Consider the following 26,059-nt stretch of genomic DNA (forward strand, 5'->3'; position numbering starts at 1 on the left):
CCCCCAAAAGAAAAATTCTCAACAATACAAGTCTGTACATAAAGAAGATCTAGAATTTTTTATTCCTTTCGACAGCTACTCACGTAGCAATCCAAACTTCCTCTTCAATTTACATGGCCCTCAAACATTTGAGCAGCTACTACATGGGAGTTTTATGGGAGGTGGGGAAGGACAGCATTATTGTGACTTCCATCTAAAAGGATACAATTTAACATATCTTGATTTCTCAACTCTGGAACTCTACTGGTACAAGGAAATGTTTAATCACTACCACAAAAAGGGAAGGAGTCGAAACAAAACCTTTTCTGCAAATTCTTTATTAGAACAAAGACAACACAGGTTCACAGCAGAGCCAGTATGATGTTCACTTGGAACAGAGGAGTGAGTGGAAATTAAAAACATTCCTGGTCCATTTAGGTAAACCAAGTTCAAAACCAAACCAGGGCTTCCCTGGTGGCGCAGTGGTTGAGAGTCTGCCTGCCGATGCAGGGGACACGGGTTCGTGCCCCGGTCCGGGAAGATCCCACATGCCACTGGGCCCGTGAGCCATGGCCACTGAGCCTGCGCGTCCGGAGCCTGTGCTCCGCAACGGGAGAGGCCACAACAGTGAGAGGCCTGCGTACCACAAAAAAAAAAAAAAAAAAAAAAAAAAAAACCAAACCAAACCCTAAGAAATGTTGAACTAAGTATGGCCAGCAGCAGCCTCGCTGTGATAGAACAAATTACAGACACAGGCCTATACTTACAACTTTCAGCTGAACAAGTAATTTGTAGACATCTGCCATGTCAGCCAAAATAAGCAGCCGGGTAACAGCAGAGAGCAAAGCTCGAGCTGCCCGAACCATGTTGCCACGCTTCACGGAAGAGCAGGGATCATCTGCAAACTCTCCGGCAGCACTCTTCATCAAATCACCTGTTTTACAGAATAGAAAAACAAACTCAGCAGAATGAACCAAATAACTGGTCTACATTTTAAAAAAATAAAAATAATTCAAACTTTGTATATTTCATGTGCAGAATTTAGTTTAAGGATTTTTATTTTTGTTGTTTTGTTTTCTAGCTGTCCCTAAGAAAAAGCACCTTCATACATCCCTGGTAAAAGCACAATATCTAGAAAGTGATTTAGCACTAATGTATCAAGAGCCTTAAAAATACTTCTTTCCATTGATCTAATAATACTCCTTTCCAAGAAGGACCATTATATGTATCCTAATGGAAAAAAAAAAAATTCAAGATTTGAATGGGAGAAAAAAATGGATCTAATGCAATCTACCCTCACATCCACAAAATGATACAGAAACACAGCAACCATTATGTAGGACCATCATACTTCATTAACCATCACAACTACCTAATGCATACAGCTCAAACAGAAACTCACTGGTATGTTCAGTCACTGACTCATTCATTTTCCTCATAGCAAAACACTTTCAACAGCTCAAATGCTCAACCAAGCATCTAGTTAAGTAAATTATGGTAAAGCCTACAATTGACTATTATGCAAATATTAACACATATATGGGAAAAAATGTTAAAGCTTATGATGAAACCTTAAGCAGAAAAAATAAAAGATGAAATGATAAATGTATGTAATCTGTGTTTAAAAAATACAGAAAAGACTGGAGTCAAAAGACAAACAGGGGGCTTCCCTGGTGGCGCAGTGGTTGAGAGTCCGTCTGCCGATGCGGGGGACGCGGGGATGCGGGTTCGCGTCCCGGTCCGGGAGGATCCTGTGTGCCGCGAAGCGGCTGGGCCCATGAGCCATGGCCGCTGGGCCTGCGCGTCCGGAACCTGTGCTCCGCACAGGGAGAGGCCGCGACAGCGGGAGGCCCGCGTACGGCCAAAAAAAAAAAGACAAATAGGGACTTCCCTGGTGGTCCAGGGGTAAAGAATCCGCCTTCCAATGCAGGGGACGCAGGTTTGATCCCTGGTCGGGGAACTGAGATCCCACATGCCGTGGGGCAACTGAGCCCATGTGCCACAACTATTGAACTCAAGCGCCTCAACAAGAGAGCCCAAGTGCCACAAACCACAGAGTCCAAGTGCCCTGGAGCCCGCATGCCACAACCAGAGAGAGAAAACCCACACACCACAACTTGAGAGAAGCCCATGGGCCGCAAAGAAAGATCCGCATGCCTCAACGAAGATCCCGCGTGCGGCAACTAAGACCCGATGCAGCCAAAAAAAATAAAATAATTTTTTTTAAAAAGACAAATAATAGTTATATTAGGTTACAATCTGACTCTTTACATTATTCTGTACTTGTGAAAACATTTTCTATAACAGGTATTATATCCATAATTTTAAAAATTAGGCTAAAAACATACATTTTACTATAGTTATTAGGAATATCCAACTTATACAATCCCAGCTTCAACAATGCTAAGAAGTTACTTATAACATTTCCTAGAAACTTGTAAAATAACTTATACTTTTTTGTTATCTGTTTCTAATAACAATCATTTAAGGTGCCTATCGTTTCTCTTTTCTTATAGCTGAAAGCAACTGTAGGGCCAGGGTTGTGTCTGTTCCACAAGTTATACCGACAGTGCCTCTATGGTGACTATCTTTGGATTCCTGGAAAATTACTCCCTCCCTTGGCTGAACATGTCCACTTCAGATTAAAGCCTAAAGGCTATTCACTCTCTCATCTCTTCCACAATGTAAAAAAAGTGCACTATCAAGAAGCCTAGCTACTTCTTTTTTTTTTAATTTATTTATTTTGGGCTACATTGGATCTTCGTTGCTGTGTGCAGGCTTTCTTTAGTTGTGGCAAATGGGAGGCTACTCTTCGTTGCGGTGTGCGGGCTTCTCACTGCGCTGGCTTCTCTTGTTGTGGAGCACTGGCTCTAGGCACACAGGCTTCAGTAGTTGTGGCTCGCGGGCTCTAGAGTGCAGGCTCAGTAGTTGTGGTGCACAGGCTTAGCTGCTCCATGGCATGTGGGATCTTCCCGGATCAGGGATCGAACCTGTGTCCCCTGCATTGGCAGGTGGATTCTTAACCACTGTGCCACCAGGGAAGTCCTAGAAGCCTAGCTACTTCTGAAGAGACCTACCAAATTTCTCCTAGCTATCAAATTTAGTTGCAGAATGTGAGATTAGGGGGAAAAAGTTAAATTCACCCTCAGATTCATGTATTAATTAGGCTAAGAAGCACAATATAGTATTAAGAGCAAAGACAAGCTCTGCGTATTTGTCAGGTCAGAAATAACTCACAATGAAGAAGTTCATGGTTAAAAGTTTTCCTGGATCTAAGATACAGACATATGACAATTACGTGGATACTTAACAAAAATGTTATTTTATGGTACTTAAAAAGACAGAGCTCAGCCATTCATTTATCTATTCAACAAATATTTGAGCACCCACTATACATTAAAGGGCAGCGATATAGTGCTCAAGAAACAGTCCATGTCCTCATGGAGCTCTATGGAGGGGGTAAGACAGACAAGCAAACAATTAAAAGCTGATTAAGACAAGGCGCCTGTACTCAAAGGGCCTACAAATTAGGGAATATTACAATGCAGTCAAAAATTACAATAGCACTGTGGACAAGGTGCTATGGGAATATATCAGGAAAAGTTAGTTACTCATGTAAGAAGTTGTCCCTAAAGCCTTGCAGAAAAAGACATTTGCCTAATATTAATTTTAAGCAAGGGATATTAAATAAGAAATATTGGCCTTATACAATAAAAAGAATTCCACCTATTTATTGAGAGCATATTACACAAATAAATCCAGTGCCACGGATAAGAAGCTGAGCAAGACTTACCTCTGCTTTCAAATGGTTTATAAACCAGAGAAGAAGAAAGTGATCATACAGAAATTATGTGGCATTTTTAACATACGAGCTTTAAGAAAGGCACAGAGTAGCATAGGGTCAAAAAAGGAAGCACTAAACAACCAGTTTGGGGTATAAGTGAAATGCCAACAACAGTTTTATTGAAGACATGGTCCTCTGAAATGGACTCTACCCCCAAAGGATAGGAAGAACTTGGGACAGTAGAGTTAAGGGAGCTGGCACCTCAAGCAAAGGGAACAACAACATAGTAATATCTAACATTTATTGAATGCCCACTCCATGGCACTACACTTATTTTATTTAATCCTATGAACCACCTAGAAAGTAGGTGGTATTAGCCCTTCTTTACAAAAGCGATAACTAAAGCTTAGGCAAGTTAACTAACTTAACAGTAACTAACTTAACTTGATTAAGTTAGTTACTATTTCACCTAATAGTAAATGAGAAAGACAGGATTTGTAATGCTTAATGCCTATGTTCTTAGAACCACTTAACAAGCTGGGTATACAATAAAAAGGCATGTTTGAGTTCTCTAGTCTAACTTGGAAGTAAAGGATGTGTATAGAAGCATCAGATGATCGGGGGGTGGATATGATGATGGGTAGAAAGGCCATGGACAAACAGAGTACAAACAAGAATCCCTGAGCCAAAAAGGGAAGTCAAGGTCAACCTAACAAAAGCATATATAATAAATCTGGCCAGTAATATGGGTCAGAAAGCCACAGTAAGAGCCCAGGAAAGAACAGTAGTAAATTATAAATGCAGGGGTCAAATGATATGATAACCTTTGATTATTAAGAGGGAAGGAGGGAATTCCCTGGCAGTCCAGTGGTTAAGGACTCCACACTTTCACTGTCAAGGGCCCGGGTTCAATCCCTGGTTGGGGAACTAAGATCCCACAAGCTGGGTGGCACGGCTAAAAAAAAAAAAAAAAAAAAAGTAAGGGAAAAGAAAGCATGGTGGAAGACTACTTAAAGGATTCAAGGTACAGCTGTTCTGAGACGGAGAGGAAAGCCAGGGCATACTACATGTATGCACATGAACTGGGGAAGATTTTTTTTAAAAAAGCTGCAGCCCTTGAGACTGTGGCTTTAGGAGTAAGGGAAAGAAGACTCTGTGACAAGAGAAACAAAGAGACCCAAGATGACAAACTGTCTAAAACAAGAAGATAAGCATTTGCAAAGGAAAGTGGTCAACAAAATCAAATATATACATATAAATCACTGGAATAGAATTGAGAATCCAGAAATACAGTAAATTAATTTTCAACAAGGCTGCCAAGACCATTCAATAGGGGGAAAACAGTGTTTTTTTTTTTTTTTTTGAAAACAGTGTTTTTAACAAATAGTACTGGGACAACTGAATATCCACACGAAAAACAATGAAGTTGGACCCCTACCTCATGCCATATACTTTCAAAATAAATCAAAACCAAATGTAAGAGCTACAATTATAAAACAGAAGAAAACATTGATAAAGTTTTCAAGAACTCTGATTAGGCAATGGTTTCTTAGCTAAGACAACTAAAGTGTCATATATAAAGAAAAAAGATAAAAACTGGACATCATCAAAATTTTAAATTTTTGTGCTTCTAAGGACACTATCAAGAAAATGAAAAGACCCACAGAATGGGAGAAAATTTTTGAAAACCATATATCTGATAAGGATCCACTATCCACATTATATAAAGAAGTCTTAAAATCAACAATAAAAAGACAAATAATCCAATTTAAAATAGGCAAAGGAATTATACCACACCTCTCCAAAGAAGATACATAAATGGCTAATAAGCACATGAAAAGATGCCCAACCTCATTTGCTGTAAGGACAATGCATATCAAAATCACTAAATATAATCATTCAAGAATGAAGGCAAGGAGATTGGTTCAAGATGGAGGAACAGAAGAACGTGCTCTCACTCCCTCTTGTGAGAACACCAGAATCACAACTAACTGAACAATCATTGAAAGGAAGACACTGGAACTCACCAAACAAGATACCCCACATTCAAAGACAAAGGAGAAGCCACAATGAGTCGGTAGGAGGGGCGCAATCACAATGAAATCAAATCCCATAACTGCTGGGTGGGTGACTCACACACTGGAAAACACTTATACCACAGAAGTCCACCCACTGGAGTGAAGGTTCTGAGCCCCATGTCAGGCTTCCAAACCAGGGGGTCCAGCCACGGGAGGAGAAATTCCTAGAGAATCAGACTTTGAAGGCTAGCAGGATTTGACTGCAGGACTTCGACAGGACTGCGGAAAACAGAGGCTCCACTCTTGGAGGGCACACACAAAGTAGTGTGCATATAAGGACCCAGGGGAAGGAGCAGTGACCCCAGGGGAGTCTGAACCAGACCTACCTGCTAGTGTGGGACGGTCTCCTGCAGAGGTGGGGGCGGTGACTCCATCTCACCGTGAGGACAAGGACACTGGCAGCAGAAGTTCTGGGGAGTACTCCTTGGTGTGAGCCCTCCCAGAGTCTGCCATTAGCCACACCAAAGAGCCCAGGTAGGCTCCAGTGTTGGGTTGCCTCAGGCCAAACAACCAACAGGGAGGGAACCCAGGCCCACCCATCAGCAGTCAAGTGCATTAAAGTTTTACTGAGCTCTGCCCACCAGAGCAACACCCAGCTCTACCCACCACCAGTCCCTCCCATCAGGAAACTTGCACGCCTCTTAGATAGCCTCATCCACCAGAAGGCAGAAAGCAGAAGCAGGAACTACAATCCTGCAGCCTGTGGAACAAAAGCCACATTCACAGAAAGACAGACAAGATGAAAAGGCAGAGGGCTACATACCAGATGAAGGAACAAGATAAAACCCCAAAAAAACAACTAAATGAAGTGGAGATAGGCAACCTTCCAGAAAAAGAATTCAGAATAATGACGGTGACGATGATCCAGGACCCTGGAAAAAGAATGGAGGCAAAGATCAAGAAGATGCAAGAAATGTTTAACAAAGACCTAGAAGAATTAAAGAACAAACAAACAGAGATGAACAATACAATAATTGAAATGAAAACTACACTAGAAGGAATCAATAGCAGAACAACTGAGGCAGAAGTACGGATAAGTGACCTGGAAGACAGAATGGTGGAATTCACTGCTGCGGAACAGAAGAAAGAAGAAATAATGAAAAGAAATGAAGACAGACTAAGAAACCTCTGGGACAACATTAAACACAACAACATTCGCATTATAGGGGTCCCAGGAGGAGAAGAGAGAGAAAAAGGACCTGAGAAAATATTTGAAGAGATTATAGTCGAAAACTTTCCTAACACGGGAAAGGAAATAGCCACCCAAGTCCAGGAACCGCAGGGGGTCCCATACAGGATAAACCCAAGGAGAAACACACCGAGACACATAGTAATCAAATGGACAAAAATTAAAGACAAAGAAAGATTACTGAAAGCAGCAAGGGAAATATAACATACAAGGAAACTCCCATAAGGTTAACAGCTGATTTCTCAGCAGAAACTCTACAAGCCAGAGGGAGTGGCATGATATACTTAAAGTGATGAAAGGGAAGAACCTACAACCAAGATTATTCTACCCGGCAATGATCTCATTCACATTCCATGGAGCAATCAAAAGCTTTTACAGACAAGCAAAAGTTAAGAGAATTCAGCAACACCAAACCAGCTCTACAACAAATGCTAAAGGAACTTCTCTAAGTGGGAAACACAAGAGAAGAAAAGGACCTACAAAAACAAACCCAAAACAATTAAGAAAATGGTCATAGGAACATACATATCGATAATTACCTTAAACGTGAATGGATTCAATGCTCCACCAAAAGACAAAGGCTTGCTGAATAGATACAAAAACAAGACCTATATATATGCTGTCTACAAAAGACCCACTTCAGACCTAGGGACACATACAGACTGAAAGTGAGGGGATGGAAAAAGATATTCCATGCAAATGGAAATCAAAAGAAAGCTGGAGTAGCAATACTCATATCAGATAAAATAGACTTTAAAATAAAGAATGGTACAAGAGACAAGGAAGGACACAACATAATGATCAAGGGATCAATCCAAGAAGAACATATAACAATTATAAACATATATGCACCCAACACAGGTGCACCTCAATACATAAGGCAACTGCTAAAAGCTATAAAAGAGGAAATTGACAGTAACACAATAATAGTGGGGGACCTTAACACCTCACTTACACCAATGGACAGATCAAACAGAAAATTAATAAGGAAACACAAGCTTTAAATGACACAATAGACCAGACAAATTTAATTGATATTTATAGGACATTCCATCCAAAAACAGCAGATTACACTTTCTTCTCAAGTGCACACAGAACATTCTCCAGGATAGATCACATCTTGGGTCACAAATCAAGCCTCGGTAAATTTAAGAAAACTGAAATCACATGAAGCATCTTTTCTGACCGCAACGCTATCGTATTAGAAATCAATTACAGGGAAAAAAACGTAAAAAACACAAACACATGGAGGCTAAACAATATGTTACTAAACAGCCAAGAGATCACTGAAGAAATCAAAGAGGAAATCAAGAAATACTGACAGACAAATGATAATGAAAACACGATGATCCAAAACCTATGGGATGCAGCAAAAGCAGTTCTAAGAGGGAAGTTTATAACTATACAAGCCTACCTCAACAAACAAGAAATATCTCAAATAAACAATCTAACCTTACACCTAAAGGAACTAGAAAAAGAACAAACAAAACCCAAAGTTAGCAGAAGGAAAGAAATCATAAAGATCAGAGCAGAAATAAATGAAATAGAAGCAAAGAAAACAACAGCAAAGATCAATAAAACCAAAAGCTGGTTCTTTGAGAAGATAAACAAAATTGATAAACCATTAGCCAGACTCATCAAGAAAAATAGGGAGAGGACTCAAATCACGAAAATAAGAAATGAAAAAGGAGAAGTTACAACAGACACCGCAGAAATACAAAGTATCCTAAGAGACTACCACAAGCAACTCTATGCCAATAAAATGGACAACCTGGAAGAAATGGACAAATTCTTAGAAAGGTATAACCTTCCAAGACTGAACCAGGAAGAAATAGAAAATATGAACAGACCAATCACAAGCACTGAAATTGAAACTGTGATTAAAAATCTTCCAACAAACAAAAGTCCAGGACCAGATGGCTTCACAGGTAAATGCTATCAAACATTTAGAGAAGAGCTAACACCCATCCTTCTCAAACTCCTCAGAAAAAATTGTAGAGGAAGGAACACTTCCAAACTCATTCTATGAGGCCACCATCACCCTGATACCAAAACCAGACAAAGATACTACAAAAAAAGATAATTACAGACCAATATCACTGATGAATATAGATGCAAAAATCCTCAACAAATACTAGCAAACAGAATCCAACAATATATTAAAAGGATCATACACCATGATCAAGTGGGATTTATCCCAGAGATGCAAGGATTCTTCAATATATGCAAATCAATTAATGTGATACACCATATTAACAAACTGAAGAATAAAAACCATGTGATCGGGCTTCCCTGGTGGCGCAGTGGTTGAGAGTCCGCCTGCCAATGCAGGGGACATGGGTTCGTGCCCAGGTCCGGGAAGATCCCACATGCCGCGGAGCGGCTGGGCCCGTGAGCCATGGTCGCTGAGCCTGCGCTCCGCAACGGGAGAGGCCACAACAGTGAGAGGCCCGCGTACTGCAAAAAAAAAAAAAAAAAAAAAAAAAAAAAAAAACCATATGGTCTTCTCAAGAGCTGCAGAAAACACTTCTGAGAAAATTCAACACCCATTTATGATAAAAACTCTCCACAAAGTGGGCATAAGAGGGAACGTACTTCAACATAATAAAGGCCATATACGACAAACCCACAGCAAACATTCTCAATGGTGAAAAACTGAAAGCATTTCCTCTAAGATCAGGAACAAGACAAGGATGTCCACTCTCACCTCTATTATTCAACATAGTTTTGGAAGTCCTAGCCATGGCAATCAGAGAAGAAAAACAAATAAAAAGAATACAAATTGGAAAAGAAGAAGTAAAACTGTCACTGTTTGCAGATGACATGATACTATACATAGAGAATCCTAAAGATGCCATCAGAAAACTACTAGAGCTAATCAATGAATTTGATAAAGCTGCAGGGTACAAAATTAATGCACAGAAATCTCTTGCATTCCTATATACTAATGATGAAAAATCTGAAAGAGAAATTAAGGAAACACTTCCATCTACCACTGCAACAGAAAGAATACCTAGGAATAAACCTACCTAGGGAAACAAAAGACCTGTATGCAGAAAACTATAAGACACTGACGAAAGAAATTAAAGATGATACCAACAGATGGAGAGATATACCATGTTCTTGGATTGGAAGAATCAATATTGTGAAAATGACTATACTACCCAAAGCAATCTACAGATTCAATGCAATCCTTATCAAATTACCAATGGCATTTTTTACGGGAACTAGAACAAAAAATCTTAAAATTTGTATGGAGACACAAAAGACCCCGAACACCCAAAGCAGTCTTGAGGGAAAAAAGCGGAGCTGGAGGAATCAGACTCCCTGACTTCAGATTATACTACAAAACTACAGTAATCAAGACAATGTGGTACTGGCACAAAAACAGAAATATAGATCAATAGAACAAGATAGAAAGCCCAGAGATAAACCCACACACCTATGGCCAACTAATCCATGACAAAGGAGACAAGGATATACAATGGAGAAAAGACAGGCTCTTCAATAAGTGGTGCTGGGAAAACTGGACAGCTACATGTAAAATTATGAAATTAGAACACTCCCTAACACCATACACAAAAATAAACTCAAAATGAATTCAAGACCTAAAGTAAGACCGGACACTATAAAACTCTCAGAGGAAAACATAGGAAGAACACTCTTTGACATAAATCACAGCAAGATCTTTTTTGATCCACCTCCTAGAGTAATGGAAATCAAAATAAACAAATGGGACCTAATGAAACTTAAAAGCTTCTGCACAGCAAAGGAAACCATAAACTAGACGAAAAGACACCCCTCAGAACTGGAGAAAATATTTGCAAACGAATCGACAAAGGATTAATCTCCAAAATATATAAACAGCTCATGCAGCTCAATATTAAAAAAACAACCCAATCCAAAAATGGGCAGAAGACCTTAAATAGACATTTCTCTAAAGAAGACATACAGATGGCCAAGAAGCACATGAAAAGCTGCTCAACATCACTAATTATTAGAGAATGAAAATCAAAACTACAATGAGGTATCACCTCACACCTGTTAGAATGGGCATTATCAGAAAATCTACAAACAACAAATGCTGGAGAGGGTGCGGAGAAAAGGGAACCCTCTTGCACTGTTGGTGGGAATGTAAATTGATACAGCCACTATGGAGAACAGTATGGAGGTTCCTTTAAAAAGTAAAAATAGAATTACCATATGACCCAGCAATCCCACTACTGGGCATATACCCAGAGAAAACCATAATTCAAAAAGACACATCCACCCCAATGTTCACTGCAGCACTACTTACAATAGCCAGGTCATGGGAGCACCCTAAATGCCCATCGACAGATGAATGGATAAAGAAGATGTGGTACATATACAACGGAATATTACTCAGCCATAAAAAGGAACGAAATTGGGTCATTTGTAGAGACATGGATGGATCTAGAGACTGTCATACAGAGTGAAGTAAGTCAGAAAGAGAAAAACAAAAATCATATATTAACGCATGTATGTGGAACCTAGAAAAATGGTACAGATGAACCAGTTTGCAGGGCAGAAATTGAGACACAGATGTAGAGAACAAATGTATGGACACCAGGAGGGGAAAGTGGCGGGGGGTGTGGGTGGTGGTGTGATGATTTGGGAGATTGGGATTGACATGTATACACTGATGTGTATAAAATGGATGACTAATAAGAATAAAAAAGAATGAAGGCAATAAAAAGAATATCACTAAATATTTCTTGAGACCTAAGATATGTTAAAATAAAACTATCCTTATACTAGGATAGTTATAATAAAAAAGACAAATAACAACAAATGTTGGTGAGGATATGGGGAATCTGGAACTCTCATAGCCAATTGGTGGGAATATAAAATGGTACAGCCACTTTGGAAAACAGTCTAGCAGTTCCTCAAAAGATTAAATGTAGAGTTACCATATGACCCATCAATTCTACTCCTAGGTATATACCCAAGAGAACTGAAAACAAGTGTCTACACAAAAACATATACATGAAGCTCTATTCATAATAGTTGAAATATGGAAACAATCCAAACATCAATTAATGAATGGATAAATAAAATGTGGTATATCCATATAATGAAATATTTAGCCATAAAAAGGAATAAAGTACATGCTACAACATGGATGAACCCTCAAAGCATTATGCTAAGTGAAAGCAGCCAGCCACAAAAAGCCATATATTGTATTACTCCACTTATATGAAATGTTCACAATAGGTAAATCCAAAGATAGAAACTAGATAAACAGTTGCTAGGGGCTGGGGCAGAAGGGAAGAGTGAGGACTACTAACTGCTAATAGGTATGAGGATTCTTTCTAGGGTAATGAAAATGTTCTGGAATTACATAGCGGTGATGGCTGTACAACCTTGTAAATATACTAGAAACCACTGAATTGTATGCCTTAAAATGGTAAATATTACGGTATGTGAATTATTATGACTCAGAAAATAAAAAGATAAATAAGAGTATCAAATGCAGTGACCTGAAAATGCACACACCTTGGAGTTGGAGGTAAGCTTGAGTTTTGACTTTTCCACTTACTATGTGACTGGACTCCATAGCCTGTTTCCTCTTCTGTAATGCTTAGAGAATAACTTGCTGTGAGGGTCAACTAATAAGAGGCCTACTTTATTACCTTGCATTAGGAGACAATATAGGGTTGGTAGAAATTATTACTATTAGGTAAAACAAGATGAGAAGACAGAGAAAAGATCTTCATTGCGTTTCCTGAGTATTCAAATCTGTTCACCAATGACCCTCAAGGGCATCCATACCTTCTTTCAGCAAGTGTTACTGAGTGCCTTCAATGAGCCAGGCGCTATTCTAAACACTTGGGATAGAAATTAACCAGACAAAAATTTCTGGCTCCAGGGAGCTTATATTTTAATGAGAGGAAAAGATAATAAACGTAATAAATAAATCAATTATGGAGGGAGAGTGACAGAAAGAAGGACAGGGAGAGTGGGGATATAAGATACAATTTAAAATATGGGGATCAAGGCAGGCCTCACTGAAAAGGTACCACTTGAGGAAAGTCTTGAAAAAGGCAGCACAGGAGCAATGTGGCTAACTCAAGGCAACATTCCAAGCAGAGGGAACACCAAGTCAAAGACCCTAGGGCAGATGCACACTAAAATGATCTTGGAAGACCAAGAGAGCCAGTGTGGCTGGCATGGAGGTAATGAAGAATGATTCTGTGGTAGGTGCAAAAGCCAGATTTCAAGGATAACAGAACAAGTTAGAAATAAAACTGCTCTTTCAAGAATTTGGTCTGCTACTAAGAAGAAAAGTCAAGGGCCTACTAAAGAAAATTCTTTTGTTTTTTGTTTTTATTTTTTGTAGGATTAGCAGTATAATGGAAGAGAGTATGATCATGAACTTAAAATCAGACAGAAACTGTAGCTTCACCACTACACAGGTCAGTTTCCACAGCTGTACAACAAATAATACAGGTAATCCTTACTTTGCACAGTAGTGCTGGTCTGTAAAAATGATCACACAAACTGAAACAATGCAATGTGATCTTAATCATCAATGGGAAAAATTACAATTGTCTTGTGACCTTTAAAATTTTTTGTCAACAGGTTAAAAGCTCCTTACTATTGATTATAAATATACAGGGAAATTAAACAAAAATAGTACAACTAATATTTATTTAATACGTAACTTAAAACATTATGATAATAACACTGAGAATGAAAATGTTTTATTTCCTTGTAAGAAAACTACTCAAAAGTAGTTTCTGAACAATGCTTACCTTTTTCAACATGATACAGAGTACCTTTTTTATCCCTTCACAATTATCCTATTTTTTTCTAAGTCTGGATCAGTTTCCAACATTTCCTTTGCACTTTCAATGTTATGAACTCTCTCCAAGAGTTCCTTTAATGTGAAGGTTTTGATGACATCACTTTCTCTTGGACATCATTATCCTTTCCATCACAACTACTTTTCTCATTCATGTCAGTAAGTTTGCCTTCACTAAGTTCCTCTGACTGCATATCTAAAGTCTCTTAAACAGCAGCAGTGTCAACATTTCCAGTCAGCTATTTCTTCTGTAACTTGGATTTATCACTTTTTCTTTCTTTGCTGTACTTTCATCTTTGTTAGCAAATTCCCTCTTTCAATGATCTCTTCTTATAAAATGGCTCACGTGGGTTTATCACTGAGAGACAAGGAGGCAACACAACTACACACTTTGCATGAACTGAATAGTTGCAGTGACCAATCAATCACTAACAGACCTTGAAAGAAGAGACATGATTGGTCAGTGATCGTGATGCAGACCTGTTATTTATGTAGTGATTTGTACACTTCAGAGCTAGCAGTAAAGTCTGTACTGTATACAATCACTCAGTTAATATACTAAAATTTGAACCATGTTATTGGGGAACTGGTATTATGAAACTGTAGTAACAAATTTGTGCATACTGGAACAGTGCAAAGTAAGGACTGCCTCTATGTACCTCCCAGGTTTACTGTGGATATGAAACCCAATGTTCAGGAGAGAGGTTAGAATAGTGCCTACATTCCCATACTATCTTTTATCACTATGGGAATTAGTTACAGACAGATTGAGGGGGTAAAGGAGGCAAAAAGACACCAAAGACACATAACTAAAGAATGAAAATTCTAGATCACAGACAGGAACACACATAATCAGGACCACAGGAGGAAGTGAGAGCCATGGAGTTCTTGTACCCTCAGATGAGAAGTGAAAGCAGAGGTAGCAAGATGCTTCCAGGCAGTATGAAGTTTAGCATAGCTAGAGAATCTATGTTCTCAGAGGCAGTAAATGAAGCTCTCCTAAAAACTGAACAGGATGGTAATGGAAATGAAGGTTTGAGGAGGGTGGAAGAAACTCTGAAGCAGCTGCTACAGGAAATGGAAAAGTGAATTAACCTGAGGTAAACGAAAGAACTGTGGGAAGAACTAAAGGCCCAGAGTAAGCCAAACAGGATGAACTTACCGTACATTCTTAAAGCTATAGCCCATCTAAATGAATCAAACCTCTTCGATAATTAGCTTACATTCAAATGCACAAGCATAAAGTCTTACAAGTTTAAATTTAATTACTTAACCTCACTGTAATAATCCCCCAATTTATCCCCAACTCTAATCTCTCTTTATACCATAACCCCCTCCTACCAAATTCTCACTCCCTCCCAAGTTCCTCTTAAACAGTTTCATGCCTCTACAGCTAGCATGGTATCATTCTAAATTAGTATCAGGTCAAACGATAAGTGGAACTGAAAGGAAGAAGCACAGTAAATTACATATATTTACATCCACCCTCATCTCTTCTAGCTCACAACCATAATGGCAAACCCTTAACTTCATGGCTAACATATGGTATTAGTAATGAAAAATACATCAGAAAACATACTGTGTGATGGAGTAAAACATACAATTTTAACATACAATTTTTTCCACTCAACTATGAATAGTAAATAAGCCATTAGCTTTTTTAAAAATAAATTTATTTATTTTAGTTTATTTATTTTATTTTTGGCTGCATTGGGTCTTCGTTGCTGCACACGGGCTTTTCTCCGGCTGCAGTGAGCAGGGGCTACTCTTCGTTGTGGTGTGCAGGCTTCTCATTGTGGTGGCTTCTCTTGTTGGGAGCACAGGCTCTAGGCGTGCGGGCTTCAGTAGTTGTGGCACACGGGCTCAGCAGTTGTGGCTTGCGGGCTCTAGAGTGCAGGCTCAGTAGTTGTGGCGCATGTGCTTAGCTGCTCCGCGGCATGTGGGATCTTTCCGGACCAGGGCTCAAACCCGTGTCTCCTGCACTGGCAGTCAGATTCTTAACCACTGCACCACCAGGGAAGCCCCAATCCATTAACTTTTAAAAAAAAGGGGGGTGGACCTCAAATTTCTGCTAAATGGTCATCTCTATAAAAGGAACATGATATTTTAAGACTGACTTGAGATGTTTAATAAGGTAATCAATCAACCTTTAAAAACGATAAATGTAACTATCAGTTAGTTTACAGTGCATACTTGTAAGAGTTATCAAAAGTACTCTTTCTGTACACAAAAAAAGGCAAACTAGGAAAACTGAGGCAGACAGGCAGTCTGTCCAAGGTCACATGATCAGCAGTAAAGGCTGAGAATATAACTGTGTCTTCTGGAACCCACTACTACTGTTCCATCAGCCATGAAATCAGATCTGTCAACATGTCCATCCCCTGGCATTTTCCCCTAACTAAGCTGGGGATAAAAGTTAAGCTCTTCTGGAGTTCAAAACAAGGACAAATCGCAACTGTAAGTAAAATAAACCAAAAAACACCGTTCTACATTAGAAGAGGACAAGATAAAGGCCCTTCTGAAGCATCAAATACCTTGAGTAAATTCCCTTCAAAGCAATCCAACTTTTTATAAAGTTACGGGTAAAGGACAGGTTTGAAAAGTGTGTGTGGGTGTGTGTGTATGAGAGACACACATACACACACGAAGTAAAAAAAGAGAGAGGATTGTTTTTTCTTTTTTAACTTGAGCCTAGGAAACATGAGATATTCTATTATGCCACTCCTTTAAAACAAAGGATGTTGCTAGGTAATATTAATGAATATATACTCTTCTCCCAGAACAATGTCTGGAGTAGATCAAACAAGGTATTGGAACTGGTCTGAATCCCAGCTTTGCTATTTGATGGCTGTGTGACTTCGGGTTGCTTCAGCTCTAAGTCTGTTTTCTCTTCTGTAAAATGAGAATACCATCCCCCACCCCACTGGGCTGTTTTGAAAATTAAATGAGGTAATAAATACGAAGCTCACAAATACTTCTGTGCCTCTTCCACTTTCTCATCTACTTTCTCCAATTCTTAAACCTATTCAGAACATTGTCATTGCTCACACACCAATCATTTCTTATATTTTCAGAAATAAGGTCATACTAGCAAGTTTCTCAAAGGATGAAGGAAAAATTGGCTTTTAATTTGTAGTGATGAAGTAGTAAAGGAGGCACCTCCTTCACTCCCATCTCCATAGTGCAGAAAGTGGTAAAAACCGGTCCTTTTGTGATAATAGCTACAAACAAAGCTTGACTTAGTTCCCCCCTTGCTGGGCTTTAGTTTTTCCAGCTGGTTTTTAAAATTAAAAGAGAGAGAAAGAGAGAGAGAAATTATGCCAATCTGAGGTTCCTTCAAGTTTTTAAAAACTGGTCATCTCCCTCATATATCCTATTTACAACTTCCCATCCCCAAAAGCCCATGCCATACTCTAAAAATGGCTCCTAATCACAATGCCATAGCAGAGGGCACCAAGTCCTCAGAAATTCAGCTATGGAAACATCTCTATAAGCCTTCAAAAGTTCTCCAAGGAGACTCAAAATATAGAGCAAAGTTATATTTTCCCTAAAAACAATACTAAGGATATTTCTAATATGCTCCTTGGCCAGAACTTTTTCTATCTTTAGGTCCAGAAAAAGACAAGAACTCGGCCAGCCCAGCAGAGGAACATGGTTTATCTTCTGTAACTTATATAATCTACCAGCTCCAGGTGTCTTTATTAATGAGAAAAAAAACCTTTTTTTTAAATTTCCACCTTAAATAGCAGATATACAATAATCTGTACTGCACAATGAGAATGGAAATCACAAAGTATTTATGTCATGGGGGAGACTACACCAACATACACGAAAATATTAACAGAGGTGGTATAGCATAAGGTTGTATAGCCCGATGGGTGATTATTTTCTGCTCTTTGTGTGGGTTTTCTTTTTTAACTTTCTATAATGAATATCTTTTTAAAGAAAAAAGTCTTCAAATAATTTTAAAATGTAAAATATCCTTAATCCATGTCTGTGATACATAAAACTGAGGTTTTCCTAGAAACGAGTAACTTAAAGCACTCCAAGAAAGTCTATATGCAAATTTTCTTTTTTCAAAGGTATAAAAAAATCCCATGGCTACTAGTGTCACTGCAAAAAGGAAAAAGGAAAATTAGCATACATTATGAAATAAAAGCTTTGTAAAATCAGCTATCTTGAGAAGCTTATCCAAAATATGGGAAAGCCAACTGGTAAAATAAGGGGCCCATCTGCACACCCAATCTTATTGTCATTATTTTTTTGTTTAGTTGCTGCAGGAGAAGCTCAACTATTATACAGACCCTAACTAGACACTTCTTAAATAGAACATTTTATAAGACCATATTGTTTGTTATCAACTGCCAGATCCAAAAGAAAAGATATTTTAAGACATCCACCTGAATATGCTTTTGAGGACCAGCAAACACAGCCCTGTGTTAAAATGACAGAAGCTTCCAGGAGAAGAGTTAAAAGATTCATCATCTTAAACATGTTCCAATTATTTATTCATTTCATGATCAATTTCATGTCCATATGTGTAATTCTGATTCCCCCTCTCCCACTAATTTCCTGGATAACCTTGGTCAAGTCACTTTGATCTCTTTATCTCAAAATGATTTTAAGTGTCTAAAATTTTTCATTCTCTCAGATATCTCATACTATCCTTGTTAACAATGACAGGCTTCAGTCTTTAAAATAAAAACTGTCCTATTTACCACACTCTTTTTAAGTTTTTGAAAAGTGAATAAAACTCTGGTCATAAATATATTAAAGAGAGGTCTTTAGTTTTCTGGTTCAAAATAACCTTCTTAAATCATATTACTCTATAGAGGATATTATTCAGCCATTAAAAATTATGTCGTAGGAAAGTACTTAATGATAGTGAAAGATGTTCAGGACCCATTAAGTGAAAAAAATAAATGAGCAAAACATAGTGCTACCCATGTGAGTATATTCATAAAAAACAAACTGGAGGGGTCAAGACCAAAATGTTAACCATTGATTTCATCTCTGGGTAACAAAATTATAGCTGATTTTTACTTCTCTTTTGCTCTTACTATCAAAAACATGTTCACTGCAGAAAATTAACTTTTGTTAAAGGAATGTTTTCAGTTCTACCCAGAGTAGCCAGACGAAGAAGAAGGAAAAAAAAAAAAAAAGAGCAAGCAACCAACATCACAGGTAAGTCTTTTATAAACCACCCTGTACTTAACAGCTGGGCATCTTTTTACACAGTAGAAAGCCAAAAAGAAATCCAGCCCTGAATTTGAATACAGGATTCCTAATTCTTGAAAGTTACCTTTTTATTGCTTTAGCTCCACTGATAAACCTACTTTATATCAATTTCTCTTAAACATATCTGATTAAAAGATCTCACCAAAAAGTGATATACCTGTTCTTACTTCTTTGTTATCATTCCACCAACTTTCTTTTTACAAAATAATAAATTGACAGGACCAAGTCTTCATAAAGTTATTTGCCAACTTCAAGATAATCAAGGATTAACATGCATTTCCCAACCTGTCCCAATCCCTTCCCTCCAACACCCAAAATTTTTTAATTCATTTTCCATGATCTAGTAACAAAATAAGACATCTTCCACACTTGTCGATGAAGACAAACTGGCAATATAGTTGCAAAGAATAACAGATTTTATAACATAGTCCTTATGGGAAGGAACCAAATGGTGGAATATATCTGGTGTAACTCACTCACCCTGTGACATACAGATGAATATGAACAAAACACTTCATGCTCTCCACCTTCACCTTTCCATTCATCAATGGGTGATATTTCGCAAAAACCACAGACCCCTAGATGACACCTCCATAACTATAGAAAAACTGACAATGATTCAAAGAATTCCTGACAGATGCTTTAAGAGAACTTCCCTGGGGTGCCATTTTTAATCCACAAAACTGTTTAGTTTTTGAAAATCAACCCAGAAAAAAAAACATTTAATATGTTATTTAAGTACTGTCGGCCCATCTGAATCAGTTCAGGGAGCACCCAGAAAAACTCTCAATCTACACCCTTCCCCACCCACTCTGGGTAAGAAAAGGAGTTTTGAAATTTCTACTTTTTCTAGTAGATAGAATGGATCTTTTTAAAAAATTAAAAGAGTACCACACATATTCATGTTCTCATCTTCCTTACTAATTCAAGTGTGCCCTGCTGCTATTCAAAAACACTCCAAAGAGAGGCACTTACTTCCTGATTACACATTCAAATAAATGCATAACATGCATTTCAACTTGGAGTCACTTTCTTAAAAAATTAACTAGTAGCAACCACGTTTCTACATCATGGTTGAAGTCATGCCAAAGTCAAAAATTCAATACCCAAGATAACTTCCTTAGCTACACTGTACAAATATATTAAGGCAGAAATATTACCCACTGTATCTTAAAAGTATTATTATCCTGGTCAGTGTCATTATTTTTGTGAGTTTAACAAGATAGACTTTTTAAAAAAAAAAAAAGCAATTTCAAAATGACAGGAAACATTAGAATTTAATAACTTCATTCTCCTTTCCTCACTTCCAAGCTGGCTACACCAGAACCCAAGTATTTGCAAAGCATATGCTCACACAAGGGTAGTGATCCAGAAGCAGACAGCATCCCTGACACATCCCAAGTCAAAGAAAGTGTAGCCTCCAGCCTACAGACTTACAGTTTAAGTCAGACAGACAACTTTAAGACATAAAACACCCAGATGCCAACCAGTTAATGACTTTCTAGAATTTATATTTTGCTTTTCCTGCTCAAGTTAAATGAAGAACAACAGAAAACAGATTAAATAGTGAGAGCGGAGGAAGAGGGGTCAATAATGAACAAGTTTTAAATTAATCACAGTCCTCAGGAACATACGAAGGGTAGGAATTGGAGTGGGAGCACTTCTAACAACAGATACAGCCATCACGGGATCACACGAAAAGAGATATCCACAAAAATAAGCAGCGAAAACAGGATGAAAAATCTACCAAAATAGCAAGGGGAAAAGGCAGGATAACAAATGACAAGCCAGAACTTAAAGCAAGAGTATGAGAAAAATCAGCTGATTTCTTGTTAGATTTAATGAAGAAAGTGATTACACTAATCTGAAAACCTAACTAACTTAAATTTAATCGTTTTCAAAACGTTTCTCTGCTATTGCTCTTCCATAGCATAATTAACATTTTTTGAAATCCATACTCAATATTCCAGGGTAGGAATACTTGTCATTTTTTTCCTGTGAAAAATTAAAGATCCCATATATAAGATCAAGCTCATGATTTCAACATGAATAAAACCACACTAACAAGACCAGACAAATTAAAATGCAGTCTCACACACCCACACAAAGCTCCTCAAAGCTATGTTTCAAGTCTTCACATCATGAACTTAGCAAGCCCAGATTTCGCTCTGTCTCCTGTCTACCTCTCAAATCCTACTCGAAACACTCACTGACAGCTGCTTTGTCCTGATTACATCTGCCTTCTAACATCTATCTTGCAGGCTGACTATATTAGATGTGGGTATACCAGTCTGAAGCTGTCAACATCTGCACTGGACAGGAGACCAATTTTCACCTCCTTCAATCTGACTCTAGTTAGTTGCCAGGGAGAAAATTATGCCTCAAGAGCCTGATAGCTTGTGCTCAATATTCTTTTGTCAGGGATAAAATACATCATTATTTTCCTTAAAACTGCCTTGCCAAGATCTACAATGAAAAAAAAAAATATATATATATATATATACACACACACACACACACAAACATATATCCACACCACAAAAATATGTACACACACACACACACATATATATGCATGCACACACACCTCTCCATATGTATATACTATTTTCTCCCTGTATACAAATCATTCAAACTATAACAAGGAAGAAGGCCTCTACGTCCTCAATTTCACTGCACAATTACTGAGATAAATAAAAGAATGTCTCTTAATATCAATTTACAAGCCTCACTGACTATTCCTTCTTTATAACAATGTCCTTAAAAGACCATCAGTTTTATCTATGTAATTCTGTACTTTCAAGATTTAAAAAAAGGTGAGAAGATATTTGTGCAACAAGTCCATTAATGAATATGGTCACCAACAAACTGTAACTGCTAAGATCACACAGATCTTAGCAAACTCAATAGTTTTAACTCTATTGTTTTAGAACACCAATATATACTACTTTCTTGCTCTAAAAGTTACAAGACACTTTCTACAGAAAAGATGGTTCTTAGAACAACTGAAACTTAGTACTGAACAACAATGATTGCTCTCAATAAGCTGAAGTCCTACTTCTACTCAAGAACAATGGGCTTGCATTATAATCAAAGTTTACCTGAAATGGAATACTGTAATGATCCCAAAGCCAGAACTTGAAATGAAAAGCCTCCAAAGAAATTTTAAGACAAATACTGCCTGACATAAACAGACATGAAAGGTGGGAAACTATAAGCCAAACGTTAAAATGTTTGCTTTCTATTTACTTGTCAAGGATACTTAGTAAAAGGATTTACTCTATTTTTACCTTCTATCGATTTGGGGAGATGGGGTATGTAGATATTACTATTAACTGTTTTTCCAATATTGGAGAGGAGGCCGCAGTGAATTATCCAGATGTTTTCATGTTGTCCACCATGTGAATAACAGCACATACATGAGAGATGACTGGGTGTGGTTAGTAGTATGGCAGTCATGGAACAAAAATCAAACCACATGGTCTGGGAGGCAGAAAAAGTCACTGGATTTAGCTGCAATCTTTGTTCTTTTCAACTGAACTCAACCACCTTTTCCAGGACTACCATAAATCAGGTCCCACCATTAAAATCATTACAGACACACACAATCACGTCTTGATTCTCCAACTCCAAGTTAATACTACCTCTGCATACCAATAGATTAGTGATGAGAAACCTAAAAGATTAGCACCTCTGGTCCAATAAGCCATGTCACAATTTTTGAAAACCTGGCATAATTCCAATCAATAAGAAAAATAACAGGGATTCAACAAATCAACAAAGGAGCACTAATGTTTATAGATACTTATCACTGCCCTAGGGGCTCTCACAAGCATCATCATGTTTAAGGTACAGTCATAAACAAACACAAAAAAATGGTCAACATCAATTACTCCAAATAATGCAAATTTTAAAAAAATAAAGTAGCATTTTACACCTCTAAAGATAGTAAAAGGGCTTCCCTGGTGGTGCAGTGGCTGGGAGTCTGCCTGTCAATGCAGGGGGGACAGGTTCGAGCTCTGGTCCGGGAGGATCCCACATGCCGCAGAGCAACTGGGCCCGTGTGCCACAACTGCTGAGCCTGTGCTCTGGAGTCCGCGAGCCGCAACTGCTGAAGCCCGCGCGCCTGGAGCCTGTGCTCCACAACGGGAGAGGCCACCACAATGGGAAGCCCGCGCACCGCACTGAAGAGTGGCCCCCGCTGGCCGCAACTGGAGGGGGCCCCCGTGAAGCAAAGGGGATACGATGCAGCCAAAAATAAATAAATAGATTTTAAAAAAAAAAAAGATAGTAAAAAATTTTAATGGACTATCCCATTACTTGTCAAGAAGGATAATTTGCTTCCATTGAACATCGTATTATTATATCCCTTGTTCCCTAGGAGAATGCTCCACCATTCCTTGTGTCCTGGGGTGAACATGTGATCCACACTGGCTAATCAATCTCCTCTGGAGATAGAAACTGGTTTAGAGCCGAGCGTGACCAAAGCAAAGCTAATCAGTCCCCTCCGTGACTAAGATATAAACACTAAGAAAGAAAAGTTTTATCTGCTGGGATGACAAACTAGGATGACCACCTCAAACTAGAGGTGGGCATCTTGTCCAATATGTATATATGAAAACAGAGGTAAACAAATACATGGAGGCAAGTGATGAAGGAAGCTTCACACCCCTTCAGTCAAGTCACACTGGCCATGCCTGAACTCAGGATCTACTCCTGGAACTCCCAATTACTAAGACCCGTTAACTCCCTTTTTGCTTAAACAAGTTTGAGTTGAATTTCTGTAACCTGTAATAGGTGAGGTTACATGAACACTAAGCAAACTAGATAGACAGACAGATAGATAGATAGATATAGCCCTACTGGAGAACTATTTAGGACTACATTTTTAAAGTCCTAAAATCTATGTCCCTGAGGAAACTTTCTGAATGGTAGTTACATGAGTATACATATATGTAAAACTTCTTCAATCTGTACACCAATTTGTGTACTTTGCTGTATATAATATAAATTATACTCTAATTTTTTTAAAAAAGATCTGTGCCCCTATATTCCTACTCCGGGAAATACATCTTAAAGATATAATTTTTTGAAAAGGGGAAAACATTATATATACAGGGTATTCACTCACTACAGCATTATTTATATCAAAAACATAAAAATAACCTCTAAGCCTAATAATAGGGAAATGATGTAATAGAAAGTACATAGTTTGGTTTTTTTAAACAAATTTATTCATTTATTTTTGGCTGCATTGGCTCTTTGTTGCTGCGCCCAGGCTTTCTCTAGTTGTGGTGAGCAAGGGCTACTCTTTGTTGCAGTGCGCAGGCTTCTCATTGCGATGGCTTCTCTTGTTGCGGAGCATGGGCTCTAAGCACGCGGGCTTCAGTAGTTATGGCACACGGGCTCAGTAGTAGTGGCTCGCGGGCTTAGCTGCTCCACAGCATGGGGGATCTTCCCAGACCAGGGATCAAACCCATGTCCCCTTCACTGGCAGGCAGATTCTTAACCACTGCACCACCAGGAAGTCCCAGAAAGTACATAGTTTTAAAGATAATAAATTCCAAGGTTATACTAAATCATAAAAAAATGCCTGTAATTAGTGTTAAATTTTTTTAAAGAAAATAGTAAAATGATACCAAAGCTAGAAATAAAACTAGGGTAAAATGCATATGCGTGTAGCCAAGGACTTGAAAAGAAACACAAAACTAAATAAATATAAAATACTATTTATAATAATTCAAAAAATAAAATAATGTAAACTAATAAAACATATAGAGGATATATATATTATATATATACACATGGTGCTATGCACTAATGAAAGAAATAAAAAAGATCTAAATTGATGGAAACATATTTTGTTCATAGAAGACTCAATATAGTAAAAATATCAACTCTCCCCAAATTGATTACAAGTTTAATGTAATTCCTACCGAAATTGCAGCTTTTTTGTAGACATAGACAAGATTATCTAAAATTTATACGGAAAAGCAATAAAAACTAGAATAGCTAAAACAATTTAGAAAAAGAATAAAGGGGGAAGAATCACTCTACCCACTTCTAAGACTCATAGCTACAGCAATAAAGACTGTGTGAGCACTGGCAGAGGGACAGACACATGGATAATACAACAAAACAGAGAACCCAGAAATAATCTCACACAAGTACAGGTGACTGATTTTTAACAGGGTGCAAAAGCAATTCAATGAAGGAAAGACAGTCTTTTCAACAAATGATACTGGAACAGCTGGATGTTCGCAAGGGAAAAAAAGAACTGAACCTAAACCTCACATTTTATACAAAAACTAACCCAAAATGAGTCTGAGAGTTAAACGTAAAACATAAAACTTCATGAGCTAACATAAAGCTTGTTAAAGAATTCTTAGGAAAAAAAATAAAAAAAGAATTCTTAGACGTGACACCAAAAGCACAATCCATGGGGTTCCCTGGTGGCGCAGTGGTTAAGAATCTGCCTGCCAATGCAGGGGACACGGGTTCGAGCCCTGGCCCAGGAGGATCCCAAATGCCATGGAGCAACTAAGCCTGTGTGCCACAACTACTGAGCCCATGAGCCACAACTACTGAAGCCCATGCACCTAGAGCCTGGGCTCCACAACAAGAGAAGCCACCGCAATGTGAAGTCTGAGCACTGCAACAAAGAGTAGCCCTGCTCGCCACAACTAGAGAAAGCCCACACGCAGCAACAAAGACCGAATGCAGCCAAAAATAATTTTTTTAAAAAAAAAGCACGATCCATAAATGGGGGAGGATATCAATAAATTGAACTTCATCAAAATTAAAAACTTACTATACAAAATACCTGTTAAGAGGATGAAAAGACAACCTACATCCACACCATGGAGTACTCACAGACAAACTACTGACAGACACACCAACTTGGATGGCTCTCAAGGACAACATGTTGAGTGGAAAAAAAAAAAAAAAGCCAATTTCAAAAGGTC

General features: G+C 38.2%; 1 protein-coding gene across 1 annotated transcript in view; it reads right to left on the bottom strand.

Moving 5' to 3' along the window:
- The window catches only part of CTNNA1 (catenin alpha 1), a 177,602-nt gene that overhangs the window by 115,173 nt on the left and 36,370 nt on the right, over positions 1 to 26,059 (bottom strand). The window contains exon 4 of the mRNA XM_027096196.1: positions 747 to 913. Within this exon, the coding sequence (XP_026951997.1) occupies positions 747 to 913 (167 nt within the window). The remainder of the gene's footprint in view (positions 1 to 746; positions 914 to 26,059) is intronic.

Source organism: Aethalodelphis obliquidens, unplaced genomic scaffold, assembly GCF_003676395.1.
Source record: "Aethalodelphis obliquidens isolate GAN/ISIS:26980383/991018 unplaced genomic scaffold, ASM367639v1 scaffold4, whole genome shotgun sequence".
Classification (NCBI taxonomy): Eukaryota; Metazoa; Chordata; class Mammalia; order Artiodactyla; family Delphinidae; genus Aethalodelphis; species Aethalodelphis obliquidens.